Source organism: Podarcis raffonei, chromosome 1 (genome assembly GCF_027172205.1).
Source record: "Podarcis raffonei isolate rPodRaf1 chromosome 1, rPodRaf1.pri, whole genome shotgun sequence".
In the NCBI taxonomy this organism is placed as follows: Eukaryota; Metazoa; Chordata; class Lepidosauria; order Squamata; family Lacertidae; genus Podarcis; species Podarcis raffonei.
In genome coordinates this window covers 7,185,898-7,209,554 of record NC_070602.1, presented here as the reverse complement: position 1 = coordinate 7,209,554, position 23,657 = coordinate 7,185,898, and the positions used below count along the sequence as shown (strand labels likewise).

At 44.3% G+C, this 23,657-nt stretch overlaps 1 protein-coding gene and 1 long non-coding RNA gene across 2 annotated transcripts in view; one reads left to right on the top strand and one right to left on the bottom strand.

The window, feature by feature from the left end:
- The window catches only part of PELI2 (pellino E3 ubiquitin protein ligase family member 2), a 72,948-nt gene extending 66,952 nt beyond the window's left edge, over positions 1-5,996 (top strand). The window contains exons 5-6 of the mRNA XM_053395799.1: positions 387-575; positions 3,066-5,996. Of these exons, the coding sequence (XP_053251774.1) occupies positions 387-575; positions 3,066-3,632 (756 nt within the window). The 3' untranslated portion in view covers positions 3,633-5,996. The remainder of the gene's footprint in view (positions 1-386; positions 576-3,065) is intronic.
- A 3,760-nt stretch (positions 5,997-9,756) lies between these two features.
- On the bottom strand, positions 9,757-23,118 carry LOC128417798 (uncharacterized). The gene is made up of 3 exons (XR_008331562.1): positions 22,528-23,118; positions 20,755-20,859; positions 9,757-9,869 (listed from the first exon to the last, which is right to left on the bottom strand). It is a non-coding gene; the product is annotated as an uncharacterized LOC128417798 (long non-coding RNA).
- Positions 23,119-23,657: the final 539 nt, after the last annotated feature.

Sequence of the window (23,657 nt, the reverse complement as noted above, 5' to 3'; positions counted from 1 at the left end):
ATGGTGTGTACACTTGTGAAGAGATCCATGGCTTGGAACATGGAAGGCTGATTGAGAGTAGGGAAGGAGGCAGTTTTTTCAGATAGCTGGGGCTAGGCTGTTTAGGACTTTAACACTAATGTGATTTTCTTTCTGTCCCTTCTGATATAGAGGCAAGCTGTTTTATTAGCCAAACTATTAGTAATAGTTGTAATTGTGTGCAGATGTTTACTTTGCTGTTCTGTGCTAAATGTTGAGTTTAGAATTCGAAGCAACCCTTCCTTTATTATAGCTATTTTTCTTTGGGAAGCTTACTTGTGGTTGCAATCTTGAATACCGTTACAAGTTTTGAATGTGGAAAGGCTGAGCAATTTATCTTTTATTTCTTCCTGTGGCCTTCTGTATAGGAAAAAGCAGCAAAATGGAAGAATCCCGATGGACACATGGATGGATTAACAACCAATGGCGTTCTAGTCATGCATCCAAAAGGAGGGTTCACCGAAGAATCGAAACCGGGAGTCTGGCGGGAAATTTCAGTTTGTGGTGATGTGTATACTCTGCGTGAAACAAGATCTGCTCAGCAAAGAGGCAAACTAGTAAGTTGGGAAGTTTATAATAGCAGTTTTATTTCAAAACTTTCTAGCCATATTTCTCCATATTACTCAAATTGGCTTCCATATGAAAAGAAACCATAATTAAAAATGCAACCTAGATAGTATAAGGGAGTAAAGCAACAGAAACAATACAGCAAACAAAGCTCTAATCCTCTAGTCCTAAAAATCTCCTAAATAAAAGTGTCTTAGCACCATGAGAAAGGGGCCGGGAAGACCTAGCTAGCAATCCTTGAAAGTGTGGTAGCACAGTTAATTATTGAGATAACAGCCCTTAAGATACAATAATAATTGAATAATTATTATGCTGCCCGTCTGGGTTGCCCCAGCCACTCTGGCCAGCTTCTAACAAACTGTAAAACTACAGTAAAAATATACTGATCCTAGGCCTAAAGCTCAGTGCTGCCATTTTCAATTAACGGTAAAGGTAAAGGTACCCCTGCCCGTACGGGCCAGTCTTGACAGACTCTAGGCTTGTGCGCCCATCTCACTCAAGAGGCCGGGGGCCAGCGCTGTCCGCAGACACTTCCGGGTCACGTGGCCAGCGTGACATCACTGCTCTGGCGAGCCAGAGCCGCACACGTAAACGCCGTTTACCTTCCCGCCGGTAAGCGGTCCCTATTTATCTACTTGCACCCGGGGGTGCTTTCGAACTGCTAGGTTGGCAGGCGCTGGGACCGAGCAACGGGAGTGCACCCCGCCGCGGGGATTCGAACCGCCGACCTTTCGATCGGCAAGCCCTAGGCGCTGAGGCTTTTACCCACAGTGCCACCCATGTCCCATTCAATTAACTGTAGAAGTACCTAATAAGCCCCTGAAGTTGGGGTAATAATTCTGTTGGGTGCCCTCACACCAGCTTCCAGCTAGGACTCTTGATGTTTTGCACTACTTGTAGCCTCAGTAGCAGCCCCAATAGAGCATGTTGCAGTAGTCTCACCCTGATGTTACCAAAGTGTGCATGATTGTAGCCAAGTCTTTCCATACCACTGGGAATTGTCCTTTACTGGGCTCACAGTGGTTGCCTTGTGGTGTGTCGCAGGTTAACTTGAATGGTGGCTTAATGTTTTGTCCTATCCTCTGGCCTTATAAGGGAGGGGAAAAATCCACCTTGCTCCAAAAATGGAATGTCTCCTGAATGCTAGGCAGAAAATGCTGCTTTGCATTCTTCTCAGCCTGCAGTTTCTGTGATGGATGGTTCTAACCATGACTGTGAGAGTCTGCAGTATGACCTTTCTGCTTCATTTAAATCCAAACTTGTTGCTGATGAATTGTGTGCCAAAAGAACAAAAGTTTCAGAAGAGTTTTAGTTTTGAACACAATGCGCATGACAATCTTGAAGTAATTCTGGCCTCGTCTCCTAATAAGCTGAGCCAGTGTGGTGTAGTGGTTAAGAGCGGTACACTCGTAATCTGGTGAACCGGGTTCGCTTCCCTGCTCCTCCACATGCAGCTGCTGGGTGACCTTGGGCCAGTCACACTTCTCTGAAGTCTCTCAGCCTCACTCACCTCACAGAGTGTTTGTTGTGGGGGAGGAAGGGAAAGGAGAATGTGAGCCGCTTTGAGACTCCTTCGGGTAGTGATAAAGCGGGATATCAAATCCAAACTCCTCTTCTTCTTCTGAATGTGTGAAGACATGCCTGTTGATGATCTCTTGCACTTTTTGGCCACAGTTGTGTACAATTGTGGCCAGACTCACTGTGCATGCATATATAGTGATACCTCAGGTTACAGATGCTTCAGGTTACAGACGCTTCAGGTTACAGACTCTGCTAACCCAGAAATAGTACCTCGGGTTAAGAACTTTGCTTCAGGATGAGAACAGAAATCGCATGGCAGTGGCACGGCGGCAGCAGGAGGCCCCATTAGCTAAAGTGGTACCTCAGGTTAAGAACAGTTTCAGGTTAAAAACGGACCTCCAGAACGAATTAAATTCTTAACCCGAGGTACCACTGTACTCTTGCCAACTTGCCATGTCATGCCTCTGACAAAGTGGGCTTTGTTACAGTGAATGTGTTTAGACTAATAAGAGGCCACAAGACCCTTGCCACAACAACATAGTATCATGGCTATCCTGCAGGATCTGTCAAAAGATATTACTCTTGTTTATGCAGTTACACCAGTTTACATGATACATTGAGTGACATGTGCATTGTAAGTTCCATTACTTTTGCCTAATTTAGCGGTAAGCAAGACAACAACAGTTGAGGAGGAAATGGAGATACCAGGACAGAAAGGAATTTGGATTTGCTTTTTTTGTTTAATCTGTAGCAGCTTGCTGTAGATGAGGGGCTGTTGCATCAACATTTCTACATAAAATCCATGTAGGAGAACAGAAGGAAGCTGAACGCTACATTGGATGTACAAGAGGCTGACAGAAAAGGGGTGTGTGTGGAAAATGCATTGCGTGGGGTGGGGTCACTTCGCTTCAGAATGAATTAGCTGTCAAACAGTTCTCCATCTCCGTCTGCCCTTTTAGGTGGAAAATGAAACCAACGTCCTGCAAGATGGTTCTCTCATTGATCTGTGTGGAGCCACACTCCTGTGGAGAACAGCAGATGGCTTATTTCATACACCGACTCAGAAACACATAGAGGCTCTACGGCAAGAGATCAATGCAGCGAGACCCCAGTGCCCCGTGGGGCTGAACACGCTGGCCTTTCCCAGCATCAACCGCAAGGAAGTGGTGGAAGAGAAACAGCCCTGGGCTTACCTCAGCTGTGGCCACGTCCATGGCTATCACAACTGGGGGCACCGTAGCGACACAGAAGCCAACGAGCGTGAGTGTCCTATGTGCAGAACCGTTGGTCCCTATGTGCCTCTCTGGCTCGGGTGCGAGGCAGGCTTTTATGTTGATGCTGGTCCGCCAACATATGCTTTCACCCCTTGTGGGCATGTGTGCTCGGAGAAGTCTGCCAAATACTGGTCCCAGATCCCACTGCCACATGGTACTCATGCGTTCCATGCTGCCTGCCCTTTCTGCGCTACCCAGCTGTCCGGAGATCAGAACTGTGTCAAACTTATTTTTCAGGGTCCAATTGACTGACGACACCATTTTACAGATGACCACGAAAAAGCTCACATGGTTAACAATTTACTGTGAAGATAAAGAATTTGCCACTAACTCTAGATTTTACCTTTTTATAGGATTGTTATTAATGAGGGCTTTTCGGGGGCGGGTTGGGGGGAGAAACCAGCTGGGAGTAATGTGGAGTGTGGTGATACACTGATACCTGGAACCAAACAGATATCAGTGGCATTGCATGCTCAACAGAAGCATGTTCATGATGACATCTTCTTGGTAAAATTGTAGTATATTTGTAATATTTTTTTCTTAGTACCCTTGATCAGAAGAAGAAAAAAAGATACCAATGTCTTAATGATTTTTTAATCTTGGATTTTTTAACAGAAATGCTTTTCTTCTAAACTTTGACAAGCCTTTAAGACACATATTTTTTCAAGCTAAAAGGAGCATACAGAATGTAATTTGTCTGTCCTTTTCTCTCTCTCTCTCTCTCTCTCTTTTTAATTTGCAATATAATTAACTTGAATAGCTCATTCTCAAAGAGGATGTACTGAATGTGTGAGCAAACCTGGGTGAATGTTCACTAGATACATGCATTAAACAAGCCGTGAACACGAAAGGTTGGCTTCATAAACAATAGCACAAAAATATTATGGAATTCTGCAGTGTGGTGTAATGCAGCTGTCCAAAAAGAAAGAAAAAATACTCAAAATTACTTGAAATTTGGAGATCGCTGTCACTTCGCATATTAATGTCTTTTTGACACAGAAGTTACCCTTGCATGTTCTTCCTGTATTTAGCATTACACGTGAAACATAATGTGGGAAGATTTAAGATACGGGTTATCTGGTCCAACAGATGTGTTAGGTCACTTTTTTTATGTGCAAAAAGATTAGTTTGCTTCTGACTTTCCTGAGGCAGCACAACTCTCTGACAGCCACTGTACTACCATCCTGCCCTGTGTTTTATAGATTTCGCACCAACATTAAGCTAATTTGTGACCAACCTTCAGCCCCTTCATACATTGTCATAGTGTTGCAAGAGCCACTTTTCTGTGACTTCATCCTATGCCCTTACTCTGTGTTTGAATGACTTTGTTATATGGCTGTGCCATGTTGTGCATGCCCTTCCCACCAAGGCTGGTCTTGCCTACATGGCTCCATCATTTTCTGGTGTTGCTGCAGCACCAGGGGTTGAACCCAATGAAAACTGGCTCCTTCACCAATGTGGGAACACAGGGATTTGCGATAACATGAAAACAGCTTTCATGAAAACCTAGGGGTGGTAAGGCACAATATGCTATCAGCCCTTTTCAGCTTTGCATCTGATGCAATTTGTGTTATTTTTTACATATATGCAGTTACATTCTCCATGTTCACAGTTTTCTGTCCGTTTCTAATTCTGCCTTTTTGGCTTTATTGCCACTTGATATCGTTTCCCCTTGCATGTCTTGGCCCTGTGAGCAAACTGACTTGTTATAAATCTAGTTATTTAAGTGGCTGCTTTGCTACATCAGCAAGAAGGTTTTGGTCTGCTCTCTTGCAAAACGTAAGACACGCTGGCCGTGATGTGATGGCTGGTTTGGGACACCTTTTGAGTCTTAAACATGCGAGTCACCAAGAATCCTCCTACAGATGGTTAAATATTTGGTAGCTATTTTGAAATCAGCAATTAAAAATAAGCTGTTTTGCTGAGCTTCCTTCTATGATGCTGTCCAATGTGCAAACATCCTTCAATAGTTTAACACAGTTTATTAACTTTTCAGTTTGCCATCTGTCCTCCCCACCCCCCTTTTCTCTATTTTGAGATTCAGAGAAACACCAAATGTTACTATTAAATACCCAGAATTAATTCATCCCCTATGTGGTTTGAAATTCCTGGTTTGAAGTGGGTGGGTGGAGTTGTGGGAAAGGAGGCAACTCAGTGCTCATTGTGAACTGACTGGGATTTCATGTGCTATACTGCCCTTACCATATTTGCATTTTCATCTGCTTGGGGTATTTTTATGCTTCTCCATCCATCCCCCCCACCATAATTGTGGTATCAGAGGTATTAGTTCTTCAATGTTGACATGAAAAAAGAACCCACAGGGAAAAATTAATTGCACATCTGAAGTGATTCTGGCAGTTTGGATCTCCATTTTGTTAAATTCACAGCAACCCCTTGCTATGTGTGTGCCCTTTGTATAAATATATAATTTATATGATTTTAATATATTGTGTATATACTTGAACTGGCCTGTTCATATTTTGGATGTAATATTGTTTTATAGTTAACCTTTTAAACATTTTCAGATGTTCATTGCCCACTGGGTGATGGGGCATGTTGTTTTTATCTGCTGCTGTTTAATACAATTTTGCTGTATAAAAAAGTTCAGCATTTTAAGTTGATGCACCAATTTCTTTTGTTTGGAAAGGTTTCACTCACTCTGCTGCATTTTCTGTCAAATGCCATACTCCGTAGCTTGCCTGCCCCACTCAGTAGGTTGGGAAATAGGGCCAATTGTTTTATAAACACTTTGTCCTAGTGCCTTTTTAAAATGAGTGCTCCTCACCTTTGATATTCCTCAAGACAAATGTGTAGCTCAAATTCTGACGATAACCCTGTTTTTGTGTCATGGTTTGTAACCCCATCCTGATCTTTTATCATAGGTGCCTCAGACCTCTCCTTTATTCTGTCTCCTGCTCTCCCGGCTCTGTTATCAAGAGGCCTTTTGCCGACTGGCAAAATATCATAAAATCAGAGTTTTGAAATCTGCCTTGCTTGCCAACTTGAAGGGCAGAAAAAACACAGTAGCGATGACTCAGGCCCTGCTCAGGTGTAGAATATCCCCACAATTAGGTTTCCTTCCATGTGTGAATGTATACCTAGAGATTGTTCCCACTTCAGTTGTGGATTACATTGAAGCTACTCCAGACTCTTTCAAGAAGGATCCATTGGACAGTCCAACCTGTGATTCTGAATCCATTTTTGTGACCTAGGTTCCGCACAGTGACAGGTGCACCTAGTGGGTGGATTGCTAGTGGGCCGCTTTGAGAAACAAGAAGAACTGATTTACTGTAACATTAATGTCAAAAGTGTTGGATTCACCCCTGTTTTCATTGCATTTTTGTGAGAAAGAGAATGATGTTGGAACAGTTGGAAGATTTCCCAGGTTTCCATAATGCTCAGGCAGTGTTCAGTAGCTCTGAAGCACTGACTTCTCTGTCATGCTCATTTCCATAAAGTTTTCCGGTGTTCTGTATATCCAAAGAGTTGTCGAAATTGCATTGCTTTTCGCTCTTCTCATAGTTCCTATACTTCCTAGTTGAAGTTTAGATTATCCCAGACTTTACCGTGAATGGCAAAACTAGTGTATAAGATCGCTGTTGTGCTGCCATGATTGTCAGTGTTTGAGAGCACATTGAATCCGGACCCATGCTCCAATGCTGATTAGCACGAGAAATACTGAAGTCAGAGGAGTTAAGTTCTTTCTGAATCAATCCAGATTTTGTTGAACAAAGTCTCATTGTGGCTAACACTGAGTGAGTGATACTGCTGGCGTGTAGGGCATAGGTAGACGTCACAATTTCTTGCCATTGAAAGCTTTCATACCTCCACGTTGTAAGACATTGACTGCTTTAGTAAACGATAGTTTTACCTATGTTGTGTGCATCTGTCTCTGAAAGCATCATAACAATATGAAATCTGTTTTTTCCCCACTGAACTGTTCTTGTTTAGCTGCTTCCAAGCAAGCTTTGGCTAAACTCCAACTTCTGGCTCTAAACGTCTTTTCCTGCTGATGCTTGTATGTCTTTCTCACTATTTCTAGGTAGAAAGTACAGGAGCAGTTAATGTCTGTAGAGAGGAAGTTCATTTTGAACTATCATATTGCCTAAGATTGATTTATGATGGCTACACGTTCCATGGAGGTTGGCTCTCCAGTTCTGGATAACCCTTTTTGGTGCACCTGTTTTTAGAGAATAGCCTAATTTAGAAAATCCATAATAACTTACTATTCTAGCCCCTGCTCTCCTTTTTGCCCCAAATTTGATTTTAAATGGGCGTGCCTTAACCAGCCATATCAACCCCATGATCCAAACGACCCTGGAAAATAATTTGAGCCCAGCAGCAACTTTGGTCCCTTAAAAATTTAGTGAACAGTCCTAAATTGATCTTGAGATGTAACTTTCTCCTGCAGAGATCAGCAAACCATTTCCCTTTAAAATAAGCAAAAAAAAACAAAAATTCCTATCGATCCCAAGTTGCTTATGCAAATTTCTCCTTGGCTTCACTGAGAAGCTTGCTTGGGGGGAAAAAGAGCATTCATTGTTTTGAGAGATGTGGTTTCTTTGCAGCAAAGCAAGCAAGGAGTCTTGTGGCACCTTAAAGAATATCAAATTTATTGTGGCATCAGCTTTCAGAGACTCAAACACACTTTGTCAGGCTTGATGAGCCCATGAAAGCTTATGCCACGATAAATTAACTAGTATTTAATTTGCCCCAAGACTTTGTGTTGTTTAGAGCACTTTCTAGTTTTTGATAGCTGTTGATATTGCTGGCACAGAAAATGCATGTGATAATTATTTGAAGGGCAATCTGGAAGGAAGAGCAAAGCAGGGCAGTGGGTAGTTGTGGAATCTGAGTGATTTGGGATTTTAACCTAGCCAACCTGTGCTGTTTCTTGACCAGAATGGTGGTGGTGTTTAACTTTGTCAGAAAAGCCTATTTCAGAGAAAGAAAAGCGATCAAAGTACTTGATCTGCTCTGAGCCATAAACAGGAGGTGACTGAGGGGTGAGATGGTCACCCAGAAGTCGTGAAAAGCATTTATTTTATTTTATTTTGCCACATCTCTTCCCCAACAATGGCAATACCATTTCAGTCTTGTTTCAGACCATAGCACACAGGCTCTGACGTAAGTTTCCAGATACCTGCTGAGTACTGTCTTGAACAAGCAGTGGCTCTGCCCTCTGATGGCCTCTGCCCAGCCTGATCTTCAAGGTTCTTTCAACGAAGGTGCCAGGGATGGAATCTGAGACTGTTTGCCTGCAAAGCCATGCCTTTGCCAATGAGCTATGGATTTTCCTGAGACTCCTATAGTAGTTTGCCATGTATCTGAGAGAGATTTCAGCAGCAAGCCCTCTGCAAACACATTTCAATGCACACATGACTTTTTGACATTCTCCTTGTGAACTCGGCACCTGGATAAAATTGTAGCATGATCCAACAAGTAAAAGTATATTTTTGCTATGCTCTAAATACATTTCTTAAAAACAAAACAAAAACCCAAGCCCAAATTTCAGAACTGCATCTCATTCCCACGAGCCCACTGGGAATGGGGCTAATGGCAATGTTTACTTCAAAAGTGTTACCAGCTGTTGAACGTTCTGAGTTATGTTTGTGAAAGCTGGCCTTTTATATACATCAATGTGAATGGATATTAACACAATTTAACTGTTGTACGTTTTGGAAGTACAAGCCATTTTACAGGAGGGGGGGAATAAAAGGTATTCGAGTATTACCACCTGACTCCTTTTGATTCTTTTTCACTCTTCAGAGCTGTCAGAGGAATTCAGTGTTTGCTTTGTGAATAATGCTTAGAGGCAGCGCCGCATTGTGTGACCAGTTGAATAAATATTTGTGTGAGAGTGAAAGAGCAAGTGAGAACGCCCTCTTACTAGATCATGGATGGATGGACCTCTTTAGTGGACCCTAATTCATTTAAAATTCTGGGAACAATATTTGAATGACACAAATTTAGGTATTTTGGCATAAGATTTCAAAGGAAAACAAAAATGAAAGCTACTCTAGACTATGGTTAATATGGTGAAAATTGAGCATTGGGCCAATCCAAGAAGCAAGGAGGCTAATGCGGTCTGTCTCTGTCTGCCTCGTCCATTTGGGAACCACTTGGCTGCAGTTCAACTCCCTGTGGCTAAGTGCTAAGTCCTGCTGCGGAAACCTGGTGGGAGGGGCTGATCAGGTGGGTCTTTCCTAGCTGGGTGTCAGTTGGGTAGAAATTACCCCTACAAGTGCACACATTTACAAACACCCAGAAATACTAGCAGTCAAATCTTGAGTCAAATGAGGAATAGAGTCGTCCGGAAAGTTTAATGTAAAACTGAAGTCTGTGTGGCATAATTTGGACAAATCCAGTCTCATGGGAATTAGGTGTTGTGACACTCTGCATTGTTAACTTTCTTCTTGCGCAAAAGAGGAAGCCTTACGTCAGATGAGTTTCCAGAGTATATGCCATCCTTGGGCTGCCTCTGTTGGCCTAGTTAAAAAACAACACTAAGCCATACTTTATTAAACCCTGCCCAGCCACTTAGCTATTGATCTGTTTAACATTGTCTGAAACCATGGTATCTTGTTTTACAAAACTTTGTTTGCTTTAAGTACGGTTGCTATTGCGTGTGAACACAGCATCCTTCCTTAAGTGTGTGTGTTTTTGGCCACTGCACCCCTAATGCTTACCAAGCTACAAAGGCAGTAGGTAAGAGCAGTTAGAAAACAAGCTAAGCAATGCAGAAACAAGCCATGGTTTGTTTTTATCGTCTGTGGGGCAACTCATGGTCAAACCATGGCTTAGCATAATGTGTGAACCAGGCCATTGGCAATATATATTGGTGCAGCTTTGTTGCTAGCTGTTCCCTGTCTTCATGTAAGGAGATTAAAAGGGGATGGCTGGATGATGAGGAATGGAAAATGTGGAAGGAGAAAGATTCAGCAGGAGAGGAATCCAGAGCTTTAGGAAATCCACTTTTCTGACAATTCTTCCTGAAAACTTAGCGCAGCAGCTTGGACTCAGCTTCCACCAATTCTCAGCTCAGAGCTTTTCTTTTTCTTTCAAGAACTTAACACATACAAGTAGAAAGGGATGAAGGGTGGGCAGATCCTCTAGGAGAGGGCGTCCCAGCTTTTCATACCAAGTGAGCTGTAAGAGTACTTTGACACGGAATCTGTGAGCCGCACACTAGCTAGTTGCAAGGGAGAAGCAAGACCAAAACTTGACTCCCCACCCCCAGCCCTCATGCTGCCTTTCCAGAGCCATGTAAGTGAGACACTGGGCTTTGGGAAATAAGGCACGAGGCCTCTGACAGGTTCTTAGATACCATATCAGTGGTATTTGCCAATTTTAGCAAAACTTGAATGTTCACATTCTGTTCTAAGAAGCCCAGTTATGAGATGTGAAAGAAACGCACAGCTTTATGACCACTGCAGCTACATCCTCTTCTGGCTTATCATAGAATCATAGATTTGGAAGGGACCCCGAGGATCATCTAGTCCAACCCCCTACAATGCAGGAATATGCAGCTGGCCAATGCGGGGATCAAATCTGCAACCTTGGAGTTAATCAACTCCATGGTCTAACCAACTGAGCTAACTCTGGCAGGTATTCAGTTTCCGAGCTTTTCGGTTTTCAAGACTTGCAGTCTATTCCCTCCCCCCTCCCCACCAAGTTGGTATAAAAAAAAATCTACGGACTAGAAACTTTGTGGGTTTAAAAAAATATAGGGGTGGAAAATACAAAGATTCTGAAGATACTAAAGTCTGCCTCATATCCAATGCTTATGAAAAGGACCTTTGAAGTTCCAGCTCTCGCCTGCTCTGTCAACTTCACACACAGAATCAATCTGCCTTGTCTGCCATCACTGTTACAACGGCAACTTGCTCTGAATCTCTCACAATAGCCTATATTCTGTTTCTCTTGGCTCCCCTCCTATGAAATATTCCTGGCTTGATCAGGTAGGAGCTTTTAGAGTGTGGCAAATCTCTTTCTCTGATCAAAGTCCTCATTTTCTCTCTTCTGGTGATTAACTAATACCAGTCTCACTCTTCTACTGTGGGTGACCTCACACTGCGTTAAGCTGCCTATCACTTCTATTAATAGGATTATTATGTAAAATGCTCAATAATACCCCAAAGAGATCAAACGGGAACACGGGGAGAAATTATTATACTGGCTCGCTTCACTGCTTTAATTTCTGCAGCCCTGTGAGAACAGCAAGCAAAGCGGCAGCAAAAACAAAGCACCCTTCTGGATGGGGAAGCTGGGGTGAGGGTGCAGTTTAAAAGGGTGCCTAGGGGTGCCTGTGGGGTGGAGTTCCTGAAGCCTTAACACAATGAGTGGAGTAGTGGACATCAGTGGGCCAGGCTAGCAAAGGGAAGGTACAAGTGTAGTGAAATGATGAGCGTTTGGTCTATGGAGAACCTGATGCATGCTCTTTCGATGCTCTTGGACTCCCAGCTTCCATCAGCCCCAGCCAATATGGCTCATGGGGCAGGGCTGATGGAGGTTAGGAAACCTGTGGCCCTCCACATGTAGGAGTCTATCCCCGGCTTAACCCTTTAATGCTCAGCCCCAGCTGAAATGAAACTTGGGGAATTGGTGCATTTTAAGGAAGGGAGAGTGATGGGCTAGAGCATCTAATTTGCGTGCAGAAGGCCTCAGGTTCAATATCCAGGTAGGTATTGTGTGATTTTATATCACAGAATTGTAGAGTCGGGACCCTAAGGATCATCTAGGCCCAACCCCCTGCTCTGCAGAACTATGCAGCTGTCCCATACAGGGATCGAACCTGCAACCTTGGTGTTAATCAGCACCATGCTCTAACCAACTGAGCTTGGGGAATAAATAAAAAAAATAAATAAAAATGTCCAGTAGCACCTTGGAGACTAAGTAAGTTTGTTCTGGGTATAAGCTTTTGTGTGCATGCACACTTCTTCAGATACACAGTGTATCTGAAGAAGTGTGCTGGCACACAAAAGCTTATACCCAGAACAAACTTTGTTGTTGTTGTTTAGTTGTGTCCGACTCTTCGTGACCCCATGGACCAGAGCATGCCAGGCACTCCTGTCTTCAGAACAAACTTAGTTGGTCTCTAAGGTGCTACTGGACAATTTTTTCATTTATTTTGACTGCGTCAGACCAACACAGCTACCTACCTGAGCTTGGGGGATTTTTTAAAAAAAGGCTAACTCCAGCCTTGTTATACAGAAAGGGATGGAGATAAAACAGACTAGAATCTTAAGGTGCATGTGTTGGGCTGTTGTCGCATTATCTGTTTTCAGTATCTTGGAGCAGGATGGAATTTACAGTATGTGGAAGCCTTAAAATAATGCTCACTTGCTTTGCTTTCTGGATATAAGGGCCAGGTGGAAGGCGGGTGTTCTCAGTATCTGACGGGACAGGGGTGAGTGATTCATGAGGTTTGGTGGACCCTTGTCATTAAATATAGGCTAAAAAGTGGCCTCTTGAAGAGTATGTTCATTATCTACATGTTCATGGGCATGCGCCAAATAGCTGCTTGTAGACCCTAGAGCTTCTGCTGCTTTGATTTTCAGGGAATGTGTTTTGCCGTATTACATGTCAGGCCTCTTGTACATATGCATATATATTGGCTCTCAATTATCACCTGTGGTGCAGACACCTGCCACACAGCCTTGCACCAGCTGGCCACGCAAAGATTGCCAGGTTATCAACTGGACCGTGAAGGGCAAGGTCTCTGCATGGAAGGAGTTAACCCGGTTCCAATAGCCATGAGCTTTCCCAAGGACCATATGGCTTGCAGCATCTCTCAGGCTTTAGGCAGCGTACGACTTGTCTGGGAAGCTACGGGTGGCTGGCTGCCTCATCCCGATGATGAGACAACAAAGCTTTATCCTAAAATAACTGAGCTTTCAGAGCCTGGTGTTCAAGGAACACCACCTCCACAGCACTGGCATTTGAGAAATGACTAAGTCAGCGTACTTGGCGTGATTTTGGGTGGTAAGGAGCTTCTGAGCTGTGGTCAGCCCTATCCTTTTTGATAATCCTGATAATGTGCAAATTCAGGAGTGCAGGGTCCCTTAATGATAGCCACAGCCCTGCTAATATTACACGCTAATACTATAATTAGATAATAATTAGGGATGCGCTGCAATGATGGATGCGGATCTCTGTTCGTTGCCTTTTTGCTAGATCTACTCTTTTTCGGTGCACGTACGTGGGCAAGTGATTTGGAGTGCTGCAATATATTCTTTCGGAGTCACATCAGGAGTGTTTTCCTCTAAGTTCCACGGCATATAACAGAACTTGCACACCGTTCTCTTAGAACTGAAGCACGTTCCGTTTTCAGTGTTTCTAAATGCTTAGCTTTGGGACGCACAGTGGCTAAAAAGCTGCCCTTCCATGCTTATTGGGTGGCTCTCGTACCCTGGAGTCAGGGACCCCGCTGCAGAAATAGTATTAGGTCTTTATTGGAAGCCCCCAAAGAAATCATTGGAGTGCTTTAAAAAATCTGGGTAAATTTGAAAAGTGGAGCTACTAAAACAAGATCAGCTTGTTCATCTTTAGAAAATGCTTGCTGTCCTCCTTTTGCACGCTACAAGCACACGCAGATCAACTCACATGTGCTTTTTCTTGAAACTTTTCTAGGCATGTAAAGAGCCGTCCTTTCTGCATCCATCTATCTACCCCCGAAACCCTACACAGAGCAGGTGTAGCCATCCAACCCCTGCCTCAAAAAAAAATAATCAAAAACTTATGCAAATATTTTGACTGGGGTGGGATGCCCAGGGCCCGAGACATTTTGGTACCCAAGTGGCATAATATTTTCAAAAAGGTGGGGTGTTGGGGGGGGGAGGAGAATCACTAGACCAAGAAAACTGTTAGATTCTATCCAGAAATGTGTGATAGAACTCTTAGTTTTTGTATGCATGCTACCTGTTGATTTAGAAATTTTGTAACTTCCTGTGGTGGGATTGGCTAGTGATCCCAAGGGTGAGATGTGCCCAAAGCCCTCTTTATGTTTAAGCACCAGTCAAAGACTTTTCTCTTTCCCCAGCCTTTTGGCCTTTTGTTCAAAGGGTGACATTTTGGCTTCTTTTAATGGGGCGGGATTTGTTAGTCCTGCCTTTTAATTGTATAGCTGTGTTTTTAGGGTTTTTGTTGGTTCTTAATTGTTTCTAATGCAAGTAATATCAATAATATCAATAATTATATTGCTTGCTGGGATGCGGGTGGCGCTATGGTCTAAACCACAGAGCCTGGGCTTGCCGATCATAAGGTCAGCGGTTCAAATCCCCGTGACGGGGTGAGCTCCCGTTGCTCGGTCCCTGCTCCTGCCAACCTAACAGTTCAAAAGCATGTCAAAGTGCAAGTAGATAACTAGGTACCGCTCCGGCAGGAAGGTAAACGGCGTTTCCGTGCACTGCTCTGGTTCGCCAGAAGCGGCTTAGTCATGCTGGCCACATGACCCAGAAGCTGTACGCTGGCTCCCTCGGCCAATAAAGCGAGATGAGCGCCGCAACCCCAGAGTCGTCCGCGACTGGACCTAAGGTCAGGGGTCCCCTTTACCTTTATGGTAGCTTGCTCGTCAGATCCATAGAGGGCTCATCATACAAACATATTGACAGCATGGGGATAAGTTCATGGAAGAGCAAGACATGATGATGAATTCAGTGAGGTCTACTGTGGCCCCTTTAACCTTCTCCCAGATCCAATCTTCTTGCGATACTTCAACATCAGCTATTTATTTATTTTAAAACAAGGTTGGCTCACCTGTTGCCTTCCAGATGTTGTTGCTCTTGAACTCCTTTCATCTCTGACATTTGGCCATTCTGGCTGGTTCTGTTCTTAAATGCACTGAATACCCAGCCATGCATTGAGCTAAATCCCCCTGGATAAAGTCCAAATATACCATGCTAATTAATTTCTAATAGAGAAGCTACACTTAGTTTTGACTGATCCCAATTTCTGCCCTTTTGTTGCAATGTATGGCAGTCACCAATAGCAATTCGGTTTTGAACACCCTCTTATAGGGCCAATTCCATTTAGACAAAACCTAGGGCAGCTCTTAGGAGTATTCTTGACTTTGTGTCTCCAGTTCTTATCAAAGAAAAATTAGTTATCAATGTGCTGGATGAGGTGAAAGGTTTATTAGTAATCAGTTTGTTAAACTGGCCAGATCTCCGCTTAGCAGCTTATATAAAGCATTGGACTACCAAACAGCATGTGTGATAAATTAAGCTGTCAGGATTCACTCTGGCCAGAGAGGAGACAACGTCTCCTAAGCAATTGGCACAATAAATCAAAAGCACAGGAATCTCCAAATGGGCAGCGAGAGTCCTTCGCCTTGCACAGTGTTTGTGCATATGTGATATGCACCCAGAAAATATATCTGGTTGCCTTGGGATGGGGAGGGACAACAGTGGATAGAGCCACATGTACAACAACAACATGCATTGATGTCACGGGTCTTCTTAAAATATATTAATAACTTTCATATTTCTCGCACTTCAACACATGCACACTCCACACAGGGAGTGCTACAAATGGTGTCCTATGATAGAAGTGGCAAATGGGTTTCCAAATGCACTGGAAGCAAAAAGAGACACGAACCCCAGCTGAGTGGAAGAGATGTCGGTGGAGGACAAAGGCAGACTAAGCTCCTACTTGGGAAAGCGTTGCAAAAAAGGTAAGTGATGAAATATTTGCAAGATAGTCTTAAGCGTATTCGTATTGGGCTGTATCCAAGTAGAACAGGTGTGTGGAAGCTTTGGTCTTCCAGAGGTTGTTGAAACACACCTCCCATCCTTCTTGGCTATTGGCCATGCTTACTGTAGGTGATGGGAATTGTAGTTCTGCAATACGAACCTATACAGACCCTGCAATCATCACCAGAGGCTCCCCTTCATGTGCCTCCTCCACAAGCGGCCCAGTGGGTCCGGCACAAGAGCAGGCCTTTTCTGCAGTGGCTCCCCGTTTGTGGCATGCCCTCTCCATGGAAGCTCACCTGGCACCTTGATATCTTTAGTCACCAAGCAAAAGCATTTCTCTTCCTTGAGATTCCTGCATTCCAGGAGAAGCCCCTCAGGGTCGCTTCCAAGTCTACAATTCTATGATTCCATTATTCTTCCAGGCCTTTGGCTAATTATACAAACAAACAAGCTTTGTGAAAAATTGTCAGTAGCTTGGACCAAGCCCTTATTTTTGCACCCAGCGCTGTCTACCAGGAAGTTCTTCTGTAGCCTGGTGCAATCTCATGTTTCTGTCATCCTCTTTTCCTCCTCCTCCTCCTCCTCGGAGAACCCGCTTATGAAACATAAAATTACTCATGCAGGAAACTGAAGGATGCTCTGCTTCTATGTTTAATAGCTGCTCCCCCCCCACCCACCCCCTTATCGCTACCGCTTCACTATTTTTTATGCCCGATATAAATATTTTCTGCAGTAAAACCAAGGCAAGAGGAATGCGAAATGGACTCGGAGGCATTTGGGATAGATTTGGGTGATTTGGGAGCTTCTAGGCAGTGATCTGCAAGCCAATGAAGGTGGTACAGCCGGGCTTCCGTGTGTTCGCTTCTGCAGACGTCAGTGAGGCCGAGGCAGTTTATGAGCCTTAAGTGGTCTCTGGACCACATCACAAAGGTTGTTTACTTTGGGCTAATCCAACCGGAGGCCGAGTTGCACACATTGTTCTTTTCAAGTGCGGCAGATGTGAGAACTGTTTGTACTTTCCCTAACCTGAAAGATGTAGAATATGTGGCATGGCAGACTACGGCCTTAGAAGCGTAAGATTATCTAGTCCAGGGGGGGGGGGAGAAACTGTGGCTCCCACCCCACAATTCCCTATCATCTCTGACCATTGGCCATGCCTGCTGGGCCTGATGGGAGTTGGTGTCCTACAAGATCTGGAGGGCCACAGTTTCTCCATCCCTGATCTCACCTACTTTGTCACCATCACAGAGGTGCATCTAGCAACTTCGGTGTACAGCTTTCACTGAAGGTTCACCTCTTTGTCCTTGGCTTTGACAGCTAAGGTGTTTTGTTTTGTGGGATCTACTGCTTTTGCTGAAATTATACAGTTAGGTTCCACTTGGAATGGTTTTACTCTCTTTATAATCACTGTCCAGAATTAGGAACTGACTAATGCCAAATGTCGTGGGTGGCGCTGGAGCCTAGGACTTGCTGATCAGAAGGTCGGCGGTTCAAATCCCCGCGATGGGGTGAGCTCCCATTGCTCGGTCCCTGCTCCTGCCAACCTAGCAGTTCGAAAGCACGTCAAAGTGCAAGTAGATCAATAGGTACCGCTCTGGCAGGAAGGTAAATGGCGTTTCCGTGCGCTGCTCTGGCTCACCAGAAGCGGCTTAGTCATGTTGGCCACATGACCCGGAAGCTGTATGCCGGCTCCCTCGGCCAATAAAGCGAGATGAGCGCCGCAACCCCAGAATCGGCCACGACTGGATCTAATGGTCAGGGGTCCCTTTACCTTTACTTTTAATGTCAAATGTATACTTGCAAGTTAGCAAAAGTCATGTCCATCAGATCCACGTCTCTCAGCTACTCCTAGATGTACACCCAAGGAAGCAAGTGCTGCAACAGAGAGGCCCCTCCCCCAAACTAGGCTTATGTATCTCCCTCACCCAAGCTGCGCACAAGCAGGCGAAGACTATGCCTCCGTGCATCCTGCTTCTGCTCCTCTCTCTTCAGTCCTCTCCTGATCCTGGGAGACAATGGGGGCAGGAGGAGTAGGTGTGGAAGTCCTTGACTCTACTCCAGCCTGACCTCTCCCTCCCTCCTCCTGCACCCATTCTTCCCTCTCCAGTCCTGCGGCTTCTCCTGCCTCTGACTCTCTTCTCTCAGCTGTTCTCCCAGTTCACTGATTCCTTCTTCCAAGTCAAATCTCCAACCCCTCTTCTCCCGGTGCCCACTCCGCAGAATCTTTTTTTTTTTTAAAAAAAATTTATTAAGAATTTCAACATAACAAATTATCAAAACACATCATCTTCATCCCCCCCCAATTTTTCCCCTCCCCCCTCCCCAAGAAAGACCCTCCCTCCCTCTCCCCAAGACTCCCCTCAGCTTCTCTCTCTGATTTTCCAACACATGTTATTTTCTGCATATGGTAAAATTGTAAAGATCCTCAAATTATCTGTCTATTATATTAACAATCAATAAATTTGTGTATGCTTATTCAAAACCTGCCAAGGAGTCCAGTTCATTTTGTTGTTTTTATAAGTAATTTGTAAAAGGTTCCCATTCTTCTTTAAAGTCACAGTTGTCCTTGTCTCGCAGTTTGTACGTCCATTTCTCCAGTTCTGCATAATCCATCAATTTCTCTTGCCACTGTTCTTTTGTCGGGATTTCCTCATTCTTCCATCCTTGTGCTATTAAGACTCTTGCCGCCGTTGCCACATACATGAATTAGTTCTTTATTTTCCTTTCAGCTCTTTTCCTACAATCCCTAACAAAAATGCTTCTGGTCCCACTCCACAGAATCAAGCCACCACTTCTCAGTGGGCAGCCAGTTCCTGGCAGGTATCAGTGGCTGCTAGTCATGATGGCTATGTTCTGTCTCCACTATTGGAGGTTGTATGCCCCTGAACACCATTTGCTAGGAACTGCAAGTGGGGAGAGGTCTATGGCTGTCTGGTCCTTTTTGTGGGCTTCCCATGGCCATCTGTCCACGGGACAAGGCTATCTAACCCAGTGACCGTTGCCACCTCCAGCATCGACTCCCAGTTCATACTGGCTATGCCAGGTTGATCTGTGACTCTAAAACGAGATGGCCCTGTGTACTTTTGGAGGAAGAGCAGGACGCAAATATATTTCCCTGCCCTTAGTCCTGTGGAAAGAAGTGTGACTTTGTGGCAGTGATTCCAGCCAATTTAATTCAAGGAATTTGCTTTTCTGTTACAAAAACCTTGGGTCATTTCTGTGACGGACAAAGAACATCAATCAAGTTTGTGTTTCGAGGGAAAGTTTTGAAACATCGTAGAATCATCGTAGAAAGGGAGCTTCAGGATAATCTATTACAACCCCTTGCGATGCAGGAATATGCAGCTGTCCCATACGGGGATCGAACCTGCAACCTTGGTATTATCAGCACCAAATTCTAACCAGCTGAGCCATCCAGGCTGTTGGTCCAAAGGTAGGATATGTTACAATGGGGAGGAGGATGTGTTAATTAACATGTTCAGAGTATCGACTGAGGGAGTAGCTGAGGACAGATGAAAATTGCTGTAGACGTGACCTTGCCAGTGATCTCGGCATGTTCACGTTGATTAGAACATTTGATAAGCGATTGACTTTCTAGCCTGAGCTGTTGTAGATCTTATCATCAAAGTGCTGCTACATATGGCAGTGGAATTGTTGTCGGGTTGTTAATTAATTGGGGTCACTTAGGAAATAAAAAAACCAGACCCCAATATCCTGTAAATCCTGGGCTTTTATCTTTTCTTTCTTTTTCTTTCTTTTTAAAAAGTAGTTTCTCTCTCTCTCTCTTTCTCACTCACACACACACACACACAAATATGCACTGGTCCGGGTAGACAAATGGTCTAACCTCCAGGATAAGGTGGTTTCATGTCTACCTATCGCTAATCTTTGGAAACAGCCAAGGAAGAGGATGCTGACAAGCTGGAACCATGTACAGAGGAGGGCAACCAAGATGACCAGTGGTCTGGAAACCAAGACTTATGAGGAATGGTTGAAGGAGCTGGGTATGTTTAGCCTGGAAAAGAGGAGGCCGAGAGGAGATATGAGAGCCATCTTCAAATATCTCAAGGACCGTCACATGGAACATGGAGAAGCTTGTTTTCTCCTGCTCTGGAGGGTAGGACATGAACCAGTTACTTCAAACTACAAGAAAGGAGATTCTGACTAAACATCAGGAAGAACTTTCTGACAGTAAGAGCTGTTTGACAGTGGAACCGCCTCTCACAGGAGGTTGTGGACTCTTCTTCTGTGGAGATTTTAAAGCAGAGGTTGGATGGCCATCTGTCATGGATGCTTTAGTTGAGATTCCTGCATTGCAGGGAGTTGAACTATAGCCCTCGGGGGCCCTTCCATCTCTACAGTTCCATGCTTCTATGATTCTAGCCTCAAACTTTTATTTATGTCAGCATCCTTCGTCTTCCTTTCATCGCCTGCCCTGTTTGATTAGCTGCATCTCCTGTTGTTGGAAAGTGATTGGTTTTAAGCCTTGCCGTTCAGAGATGAGTGCTGATTTGGAGGGGAGGGCAGGAAAGGCCAGCTCTTGACAGAGGCTGTGACAGGTTGGCTTGGGGAATTATATCCCTACCCATCAATTGTTCTCCCCAAGCCAAGCAGGGGCTGCTATCCCTGAATTAAAGTGACCTCAAACAGTGACCACCAGAACGATTGGTTTGCTTTACCTGCCAGTGTGCTTACTGAGACATGGTGAGGTCACTGCAATTTACACCTGCCTGCCTAGATCCACGTTGTTAATCTGTGAGAATTTTTCAAGCCAATGGTGATTTCTGTAAAAAAAGGAAGGTATCTATGAAATAGAGCTACTGGGAGACATGCGTACGCATCACTTGTCTCCTAGTAGTTCAGTGATAGAGCATGTAGAAGCTATGGGTTCAATCCTTGGCATAGTTCACTGAATTGTTAAAATTTCTATACCACTCAACTAGGATGAGTCTGTCCCAATTTTGGTTTCTCTCCGTTTCTGTTCAGTTCTCCACATTTCAATTTGTGATTTTTCTCTGAATTTTGCAATGCCTCTCTCCAACCAATAAAGGCACATAAGTTTGCACAAAAGTCTGCACGGTCATTAAAAAGACAAGCAACATGCATTACATTATAGCAAATTCTTTTGCAAAGATGTGCATATCAATCAAAACCGTGTACCAAAATGTGTGTAATTAGGAGACATTCGCTCTCAATGGCTGCCTGATTTTCATGAGGTTTTGTTTTTGAAAAAACTAAAATAAAATTGCAAATTGCTGCAGGAATGTGCAAACGTGAATTTACGACTGGGAAAATGAGAAATGGAGAGAAACCAAAATTGACAGATTCACACATCCTTAGTCTCAACTGAACAGGGGTTTGGAACTGACAAGGGGAGCCCCATATGTGATCCTAATAAAGCGAGCAGGCTTATGTGAGCAGTGGGGGCCTTTTAGCAGCCCTGCTCCTAAGCTGAGTAGTGCTTTAAAGGTCATAGCCAGCACTTTGAATTTGGTCACACGAGTCGATGAATTTATCTCTCAGAGTTTAGTAGGGGATTTGTGGGGAAATGGGACGCGGGTGGCGCTGTGGGTAAAACCTCAGTGCCTAGGACTTGCCGATCGCATGGTCGGCGGTTCGAATCCCCGCGGCTGGGTGAGTTCCCGTCTTTCGGTCCCAGCTCCTGCCCACCTAGCAGTTCGAAAGCACCCTTAAGTGCAAGTAGATAAATAGGGACCGCTTACTAGCGGGAAGGTAAACAGCGTTTCCGTGTGCGGCTCTGGCTCGCCAGAGCAGCTTTGTCACGCTGGCCACGTGACCCGGAAGTGTCTCCGGACAGCGCTGGCCCCCGGCCTCTTAAGTGAGATGGGCACACAACCCTAAAGTCGGACACGACTGGCCCGTACGGGCAGGGATACCTTACCTTTACCTTTGTGGGGAAATGGCAGTCCGTTGCCTATAGTTCACCCCAGCACTGCACAGTGAAAATACTATTGTGGCTCATAGATGTGTGTTCAAAAATATACGTATAAAATAACATGAAGCAATGTTTCAAGAGAGCAACTTCCCTTTCCCTCCCTCTCTCCCTCCCCTGTAGTTCAAGGCCCTTGGATTCCATGAAGTAATTGTCTAAGCCTTAGCCTCTACGGGAAAGACATCGCAAGCGAACCAAATAATTAGTTTTTGCTCCAGCGATTAATATAACTCACACACAGGTAATCTCAGCCCAAACAGGCATGTCTGCAGCAGCCTGTCTTCAAGAGAGGGGAGGGTGGCAGGCAGCAGACCCCATTTCTGGTATTAGAAAACATTGGCAGCTTCCCCCAAAATGGAGTGTGGCACCTGGAAGGTTGTAGGATCCTGCAGGATTCAGGCTAGGAAATCCAAAATGAGCAGGATCTCTCTCATTTTCTCTCTGCCCTGACCCTGCTAAACAGCATGCTTGTAAGCGCCATGCCAAAATTGTTTCGAACCTTTCAAAAGCTGCTGAACAGAATGCCGCCATCTTGTTTATTTGCTGGATCCATTTTTTATCACCCCTTTCCAAACTGGCGCCCACTGTCTTTAATTTCCAGAAACACGTAAATATATTTTTGTTCTGGCAAGCCTTTCCAACTGGTGGGTGAATGAGTTTTTACCATGGGTGTCTACTTGGTGATTTATTTATTTTTTTAAGTTGTGCTCTGTTTGTTGTTGTTTTTTAACCCGTTTTTTAAAGCAGTTTTTATTATATTTTGTACATTGCCTTGAGGCAGATATGGAAGGTGTGACAGACTCCCTCGCCCCAGAATGAGAACTGGGTAACTTGACTGTTTTTCTGGGTATTTTAAAAAAACCAGCTCTCCCTGTTAGCAACGCTAGAGAGGTCTGTTTCAGTTTTCTGTGGTAGTGTTTTCCTTTATTATACCACAGCCAATTGTTTTACTTGTGTGAAGGATGCTTTTTGGCTGCTTATTCCCCCCAAGCAGAGGTTCATTTTAATGAGGAGGCACATCTGGAACAAAACTAGACTTCTTATTTCTTTACACTCAGTGAGGTTTTTAAGCTCGATAGTTATTCAGGTGAGGCACAATGCTTAGTTTCAGGCAAATGCTCTCTACACAGAGCTTTAAAACCTTACTGAGTACTCTAATTTGAAACCTAGTCTGTGGATACTAATAGAACGGTTATTAGTATTACTATATCAGCAACACTCTCACAGCTTCTTCTGGGATTTTTTCTTTCCCCTCAGGGAATTAAACCAGGTTGCCCTGCCTAGCTAACCCCTAATTTCTCACAAGGCCCTTCATTGTGTGCCCCCCTCCACGGGAGGTCCAGAGGATGGCAACATGAGAACAGGGACTTTTCTGTGGTGGCTCCCCATTTGTGGAATGCTCTCCCCAGAGAGGCTTGCCTGGCGCCTTCATTGCATATCTTTAGGTGCCAAGTGAAAATGTTCCTCTTCTCCCAGGCCTTTGACTAATTAAACAAGCTTTGGCTTTTAAAAATCTCTCTCTGTGTGATTGTTTTGTTTCTTATTGTGTTATGTATTTACATGGGGGTTACGTTCTGGGGCACCACACGCATCCGTGAAATCATGTATATTTGAAACACCATTGAAAAA